Below are 7,981 nucleotides of genomic sequence, written 5' to 3' on the forward strand. Positions count from 1 at the left end.
GGCCTGGAGCACTGGGGTCGTGACAGGCCGGTCCCCGTGGGCCTGGAGCACTGGGGCCGTGACGAGCTGGTCCCTGCAGGCCTGGAGCACTGGGGTCATGACGGGTTGGTCCCTGAATCCCTGTGCCCACCCCCCACAGCCTAGGGTTTTTGGTATCCCACGGGCTCCTCAAACTCAGCCCAGTCAGACCCAGGGTCACCATGCTCCAGCCAACTGCTGGCAGCCAGACGCAGGGGGCCAGCCCTGCCTCACCAAGCCCTGTGCGCCTCCAAGCCCAGGTGCTGGCTGCCTATGCCTGGGAGGCAACTGTCCCCACAGCTCATTTGCAACTGGTATGTCTCCCCTCCAAGTCCCTCTCTACATTTGCCTCCTGCTCCAGTGATGGTTGGCGCATCGCTCTGGTCACGATCCTTGCCTGCTCGGCTCACTTGTGCGGTGTAAGCCCCTTCTGGGCACAGGTTCAGGCTGGTCAAAGGCAGTGAGCGAATCAAGCCCTGGCACGGTCCAGTTCCTGCCATCTGGGGCTTGACCAGCAGAGGGCGCCCCCACTCCAGCTGAGGTTCCCACGACCCAGGACGGCGCCTGGAGGTGGCCCCAAGGCAGCAGGAACAGGCCCTGGGCACAATGCTCAGGCACAGGCTCCAGTCACAGGCACAGAGCCCCAAGGGACAAGCCCATCTGCAAAACCCCTTTAATCAGAAGAAACAGAGTCCCAGGCAGGGCAGAGTTCCCTGTGGATGCCCAAGCCGGATTCACCCACCCTTCTGGCGCCAGCCCAGGCGCAGCTGCGGCTTTCGAGAGGCGAGACAGTGTCTTCTTTGTCCTGATGTCCCAGCAGGGTCACTGGGAGGCACCAGTGTGGTCTCAGGGTGCTGGGCGGGCCCGTGAGGCCCATCGCTGTCCCCCTAGTCATCCCGTTCATCTGTGAGCAGGGCAGGGGGTGCTGCAGTCTCCTCGGTTGTCCCAACCCTGCCAGAAAGAGACGTCACTGACGGGACCCCGTCAACATCAACATCCCTGCCACCTGGCTGGGCACAGCCAGGGCCCGGCGAGGGACAGGCCAGGCGCCCCACAGCCTTTCTCCTGAGATGTATTTTAAGTCCCTGTCAAAATGGTCAGGCTCCGGAGGCCAGAGAAGGCTCTAGAGAGTGAAGGTGAGCGCTGGGGTGGGGATATTTGTAGGTCAAAAGCGATCAAGTGTCAGCAATGTCGTGGTGTAGCCCCAGTGGCAGCCCCACTGTCCAGCCCTGGACCCTCTCCCCCCGGGCTCAGTGTCCCCACTCCCTCCACAGACCCTCACCTGCTCCTCTCCTCCCTCTCCTTCCTCTCGTAGATGGAGTGAAGCTTGTTGATTAAGAAGATTTTGTCTTCCCCCTCCTAGAAAAGCCAGAACACAAAGGGGAGAAGTCATCCATCAGCCCATCCAGAGCCAGCCTGTTCCAAACTGCATCTGAGAGAAAACTCACGAGGTGCATTCAACATCACAAGCAGCAAAAAGGTAAAAGAAAAAGGTGAAAGGGCCACCAAACAAGGACAAGGAAAAACCAAGAGCCAGGAAGTGGGCATATGTGTAGATCTAAGCTTCCTAGTGGCCAAAGTAAAAAGGGAAATATAATCAGCAGCCCAGAGCCGGCCTGACTCAATGTAAAACCGGCCCTGCCACTTACTGGCTCTGCCTTGGGTTACTAACTCTCTGACCTCAGTGGCAGCATCTGGAAAGGGGGATAATAACACAAGGCACAGGGTTTACGTGAGTCTCCTGCTGCCGCTGTAACGAGCTGTCAACTTCGTGGCTTAAACACCGCCAGTTTCTCAACTTTCAGTTCTGGAGGTGAGAAGTCTAAAATGAGTCTCACTGGGCTCCAATCAAGCATCGTCAGGGCTATGCTCCTCCTGGAGGCTTCGGGGGAGAGTCCCCTTCCTCGTCTTTTCCAGCTCCTAGAGGCCCCTGGACTCCTTGGCTCTCAGCCCTTTCCTCCACTTCAAAGCCAGCAGTGGCCGCTCAAGTTCCGCTCACGTGGCACTACTCTGACCCTGACACTCTAGCCTCCGTTTTTCACCTCGAAGGACCCTGAGATCATGCTGGGTCACCATGATAATCCAGGGCCATCTCCTATCCCAAGCCAGCTACCTTCACAACCTTACTTCCCCCAGCCACACAACATATTCGCAGGCTCCATACAGTCTTAGGACGGGGACATCTTTGGGGCCAGTACTGGACTGACCCAGGGCTCTTTCGACAATGAAATGTGACAAGCAGAGGCGGCACTTAGCAAAGGACCTGCTGCACAGAAACCGAGCATCAGTGCTTGGGTCAGACCGGGATTCCCTGCCGGGAACCTTCACAAAGAGAACAGGAGTTCTGTCAAGAGCCACACGGATTGGCTCTGGGCACCTGGCAACCTGGCTCAGCCTAGGAGGGTCACTTAGAATACCTTTAAGAAGAGACCATGGGCCCTTATGCAACAAACTAAGTTGCTTCTATCGAGTTGCTGATGAGTGTGGAGGGGCCGTGTGCTTGAGCCATGCCGACCTGCTCGGGGAAAGCTCAGGTCGACGGCCCCAAAGCCTGCGGTCAGAGCTCCGCCTTGGGTAGACACTACAGCCAGCATCCCCCTGGAGAAAGGTCCCTCCCATCCCCCAGAGCAACAGTGGGTAGAGCTGGGATTCTCCCAGCACCACTCTGCATTCCCCGCCCGGACCCACCTGGCCCCTGGGGGCTCTGAAATGCCACCCAGTAGGGCAGGAGCCACTTCCCACTTCCAGTATCTATGGCCAGACAACCACCGCAGCCAAGATGCCCGGCTTTCAGCTCTGTGTGGTGAAACGGGAAAGGCAGGAGATGGGACAGTGTGTACTGCAGTGTTTACAACCCAAGCAACGTGGGAGCCGTCCCATGAGCGCTTGGGACGAGCTGGGACGAGCTGCCTGGAGCCCTGGCTCCTGGCACCAACTATCCAGCAGCAGGGTCACATGGCTGCTGAGGCCCACGGGCTGCGCCCCACCATGCCCTCGCCTTGGCAGACACGAGCCGCTGATCCCGACAAGCACCCCCCTAGCCCTGGTGTGGAGCACGCCTAAGGACACTGGCACTCACCAGCCCCAGAGTAAAAACCTGCAGGAGGACAAACCGCAATGGGAGGGGATGGGGAACCCTGGGGGGAGGGCAGAGCCCAGCAGCAGGATGCAAGCTTGGAAAAGACACAAGACCTGCTTCGCGGGGGCTGTTCCCCAGGGGAGAGGCCAGGCTGGGTGGCCCAGGGGGAAAAGTGCCTTGTCTCTAACTTGGTGGCTGCACAGTGGGCAAGAAGGTCCCCTGGGCGGAGGGAGTGGGCATGGGGGCCAGCTGCCGGGCGCACACTCCTCCCGGGAGCTGCCCGTGGGGCATGGGGGCTGATCCCCTTCTGCAGCTCACTCCCATGCCACAGCATGAGGGCCTCATCACCTCACTCTGTCCCCCAGGCTGGAGTGCAGTGGCACAGTCATAGCTCACTGCAGCCTCAACCCGGGCTCAAGCGATCTCTTGCCTCAGCCTCCCAAGTAGCTGGGACTACAGGTGCACGCCAACATGCCCAGCTAACTTTTAAAATTTTTGCAGAGATGAGGTTTAGCTCTGTTGCCCAGGCTGGTCTCGAGCTCCTGGGCACCAGCCATCCTCCCAACTTGGCCTCCCAAAGTGTTGGGACTATAGGCGTGAGCCACCGCACCCAGCCAAACATTGTTTTCTTCATAAAAATGTTTTGGCTAGGTGTGGTGGCTCACACCTGTAATCCTAGCACTTTAGGAGGCTGAGGTGGGCAGACTGCCTCAGGAGCTGGAGACCAGCCTGGGCAACACAGTGAAACCCCATCTCTACTAAAATTACAAAAAATTAGCTGGGTGTGGCAGCAGGTGCCTGTAGTCCCAGCTACTCGGGAGGCTGAGGCAGGAGAAACGCTTGAGCCCAGGAGGCAGAGCTTGCAGCAGTGAGCCGAGATTGCGCCACTGCACTCCAGCCTGGGCCACAGAGCGAGACTCTGTCTCCAAAAAAAAAGAAAGAAAAAGTTTTAAGTACTGACTGTCCCTCAACCTTACTCCCCCTATTTGTAAAATGAGTAAAGAGTCCATAGGGACCCAAAAGCCATTTCTGGGATCTCAGAAATCCTCACAGAGATTGTCTGAGCCCTCAGCGGAGCCACCCCTGGGGGCTGAAACCAACCCCACCCACCGGAGTCCCGGTCCCAGTGGGGCCCTGGGGATCAGGAGCCTGGCTCTGTCTCACAGCTGCTTCGTCACTTGATCTGAAGTGCACATATTGATCAGGGTCACTTGTCTGGCAAACAAACCCTTTCACCAGCCAAGGCCCACAGGAGAGGATGTACAGGGGGGTGGAGGGGAGCGTCACCCCCGGGCGATCAAGACGGGGGCTGAGGGCAGCCCAGGTCGGGCAGGCGATCGAGACAGGGGCTGAGGGCAGCCCAGGTCGGGCACTCACGTTGCTGATCTGCTCCTTGAGCAGGCAGATGACCCTCCGCTGGCCCCGCACCACCTGGATGTTGAGGTAGATCACGGCCCTGTGGGAGAGGAGCTGTCAGGCAGGGAGTGAGGGCTATCTCCCCAGGGCCGCCCCCGCCCGCGGGACTCACAGCAGCAGGGCCGACACCAGGAAGACGAAGAAGGTGTTTTCCACCAGGTACCGGTGCACCCAGGGCAGCCAGGAGACCCTGGGGCCCGCCGCCTCCAGGTAGCGCACCCACACCCTGCCGGCCTCGTACATGCTGTCCAGGGTCCGGAAGGGGCCACAGGTGCTCGAGGGCTTCACCCTGGGGAAGAGGCCGACCAGGAACCCCCCAGCCTGGGCAACAGCCCACCCAGCTCCCTCCCAGCCCGTCCTCTTCACCCCTAAGTCTCGGGCCCCCCAGGCACCACTACCCAACCCAGGATGACACAGAAGGGTCCCCTCCACCCGCCCCTACTCACTGCCAGACTGCGTAGCAGAGGAAGATGGCAGCGCCCAGGAAGGCGGGGAAGCAGAGCAGCGTGAGGAAGACCGTGCTCATGTGTGAGGCCAGCCAGGGCCGGCGCGGCGCCTGGCAGTTGGCCAGAAGGCTGGTCTGTGGGGAAAGGCTATGCTCTGCCACCGTCCTGCTACCCCTCAGCACCCCTCCAAGGCCTGGGGGAGCTCAAGAGGGAAGGGCGACCAGAGCTGTGCATGCGAGCAGGGCCCAGGACAGGACCCCGCTCCCTGCAGCCTACTCATTTACAGAGGAAGACAGAGGCCTGCAGGTCACTCACACGCAAAGGGGTGATGCCAACAGCACCTCCATCCGCTGAAGGTCGCTGCCATGCCAGGCTCTGCACACAACACTGTACACGCCACCTCCCTCAGTCCCCACAGGAACATGGTCCCCATTGCATGGATGAGGAAACAGAAGGCCAGACAAGACAGGAGCCAGGATGGCCAGGCGCAGTGTAATCCTAGCTCACGCCTGTAATCCCAGCACTTTGGGAGGCTGAGGTGGGCGGATCACGAGGTCAGGAGATCGAGACCATCCTGACTAACACAGTGAAACCCCGTCTCTACTAAAAATACAAAAAAATTAGCCGGATGTGGTGGCGGGCACCTGTAGTCCCAGCTACTTGGGAGGCTGAGGCGGGAGAATGGCATGAACCCAGGAGACGGAGCTTGCAGTAAGCCGAGATCGTACTCCAGCCTGGGCAACAAAGTGAGACTCTGTCTCAAACATAAAATAAAATAAAATGTAAAATAAAATAAAATATAAAATAAATAAAATAAAATAAAGACAAGAGCCAGGATGGGAAGGGAGGTCCCAGTTCTCAGCCACTGGGCATGACCTAGTTGCGGACAGAGTACCAGGGTCACTTTTCCAGGGACCCAGCGGTCCCAAGGCTTAGTGTCTCCCAGAGCCCTGGCGCTACCCCTGGCCAAGTGCACACAGGCACCTGGTGATGACCTCTGAACCCAGCGATGCTTCCCGGCCTGCCAAAGACAGTGATGCCGGGAGGGGTCAGCCGTCCCTTGGGCTGAGGGACAGGCCAGGGCAGCCCCACTTCACTCCAGTGGGGAGGGTTCCAGTGTCCCAGGCTCTGCCCAGCTGAGTCCTGCCCCCACTGCCAGGCCGCCCTGCCAGCCCAGCCCTCCCCAGGCCTTGGCAGCCTCACCTTCTTGACGTAGAAGACGAGCAGCAGCTTGATGATCTGCACGGCGGGGAGGAGGGGTGAGAAGAGCACCCCCAGCCTGGGGAAGGGTGGCAGTTCAGGGGCTGCTCCGGTGCCCTCCCCCTCCCTAAGACCAGGCTGGTTCCAGACCACGGGCAGGGCATGTGAGAATGGCCAAAACTAGGTCCTGGTCAGGGCCTGCATCGCTCCAGGGTCCACGGCTGGGCCCGGCTGTGCCCCCAGTGGGAGGCAGGTGCAGGAACCCCAGGGGGAAAGGGACACTGACCGAGGGGCCAGACAGCAGGAGGCAAGCAGAGGACCCTCACCAGGTCAGAGTCTGCCCGTAAATCAGCTCCAGGACATTCCGGGCGATGTCAAACTCCGGCTTCCGCCTCCTCTTCAGCTTCTTCTCGGAGATAATCCTGCCTCCGAGGACGACCCCAGAGAGTTAGACGGGAAAGCCACGCCCAGGGAGGCCGGCCCGAGTGCCCACACCCAGAGGCGCCCACCCCCCAGCCAGGTGACATCCTGGCCCTTCCACAGATAATGCCAAGGACAGACAGCCACCAGCCTGGGGCCCCCACCCAGGGCTTGGTCACACCGGCCTCTTCCAAAGTAGGTTCAGATACACCCAGAGTTAAACAAGCAGTATCAGCTCCAGCACCAAATGATTTTTTCTTTTTTGAAACAGGGTCTGGCTCTGTTGTCCAGGCTGGAGTGCAGTGGCACGATCGTGGCTCACTGCAGCCTTGACCTTCTGGGATCAAGCGATCCTCCCACCTCAGCCTCGTGAGTAGCTGGGACTCCAGGCACACACCACCATGCCTAGCTAATTTTTATTTATTTTTATTTTTATTTTTTTAGAGACGAGGTCTCACTCTGTTGCCCAGGCTGGTCCCCAACTCCTGGGCTTAAGTGATCCTCCCACCTCAGCCTCCCAAAGTGCTGGGATTACAGGCGTGAGCCACCACACCAGCTCTCCTACTGATTTTTTTAATCTTGTTATTATTGTTAAATTCAGATATTCTCGAAGAAAACACCAAGAGGAAAACTCAGCTGAAGTTCCAGCGGGATCCCTGGAACATTTTTTAAATCTTCCTCCGCTGTCTGTTCCCTGCTGCCTGTTTTTCCTTTGTATCCTAGACTGAGGTTGTGTCACACACATGTCGCTTTTTTTTTTTTTTAATGACACAGTCTTGCTCTGTCGCCCAGGCTGGAGTGCAGAGGCGCAATCTCAGCTCACCGCAACCTCCGCTTCCCGGGTTCAAGCGATTCTCATGCCTCAGCCTCCCGAGTAGCTATGACTACTGGTGTGTGCCCCGACACCCAGCTAATTTTCGTGTTTTTAGTAGAGACGGGGTTTTGCCATGTTGGCCAGGCTGGTCTCAAACTCCTGACCTCAGGTGATCCACCCACCTCACCCTCCCAAAGTGCTGGGATTACAGGCGTGAGCCACCACGCCTGGCCATACATGTCCCTTTGAAACCTGTTTTCCTTTCCAATCTAAACATGAGTTGGGTTCTATTTCCAGAGTCTTCCCCTGAAGGGTGGAGACACAGGGCCCTGATGTGAAAGGTCCAGGCCTGAGAACCTCCCAGCCACGCGTACCGGCCACTAAGGGGAGAACGCTCCCCACTCAGCCCACCCAGGGCCTCCTCACCTCCACACCAGTTCCCCAAAAAGCGTGTCCAGAAGCATGAGGACGAAGTCCATCACCAGAAACCGGTACAGCTCCTGGCCCACAAAGTCCTCCCAGCACTGACCCTGCAGGACAGCCACCCTGCGGCCCAGCCAGTGGTAGCACAGTGTCCCCAGGATGGCC

The 7,981-nt window shown here is 58.7% G+C and overlaps 1 protein-coding gene across 1 annotated transcript in view; it reads right to left on the reverse strand.

Annotated features, from left to right (window-relative positions):
• Positions 1-673: 673 nt before the first annotated feature.
• Positions 674-7,981, reverse strand: part of TMC6 (transmembrane channel-like 6) — a 14,352-nt gene continuing 7,044 nt past the window's right edge. The window contains exons 13-20 of the mRNA XM_011988387.1: positions 7,820-7,981; positions 6,486-6,581; positions 6,163-6,238; positions 4,960-5,093; positions 4,626-4,802; positions 4,475-4,553; positions 1,301-1,377; positions 674-969 (exon numbers count right to left, since the gene is read on the reverse strand). The exon at positions 7,820-7,981 is cut by the window's right edge and continues 17 nt beyond it. Of these exons, the coding sequence (XP_011843777.1) occupies positions 906-969; positions 1,301-1,377; positions 4,475-4,553; positions 4,626-4,802; positions 4,960-5,093; positions 6,163-6,238; positions 6,486-6,581; positions 7,820-7,981 (865 nt within the window). The 3' untranslated portion in view covers positions 674-905. The remainder of the gene's footprint in view (positions 970-1,300; positions 1,378-4,474; positions 4,554-4,625; positions 4,803-4,959; positions 5,094-6,162; positions 6,239-6,485; positions 6,582-7,819) is intronic.

This window comes from Mandrillus leucophaeus, unplaced genomic scaffold, assembly GCF_000951045.1.
Source record: "Mandrillus leucophaeus isolate KB7577 unplaced genomic scaffold, Mleu.le_1.0 Scaffold1, whole genome shotgun sequence".
In the NCBI taxonomy this organism is placed as follows: Eukaryota; Metazoa; Chordata; class Mammalia; order Primates; family Cercopithecidae; genus Mandrillus; species Mandrillus leucophaeus.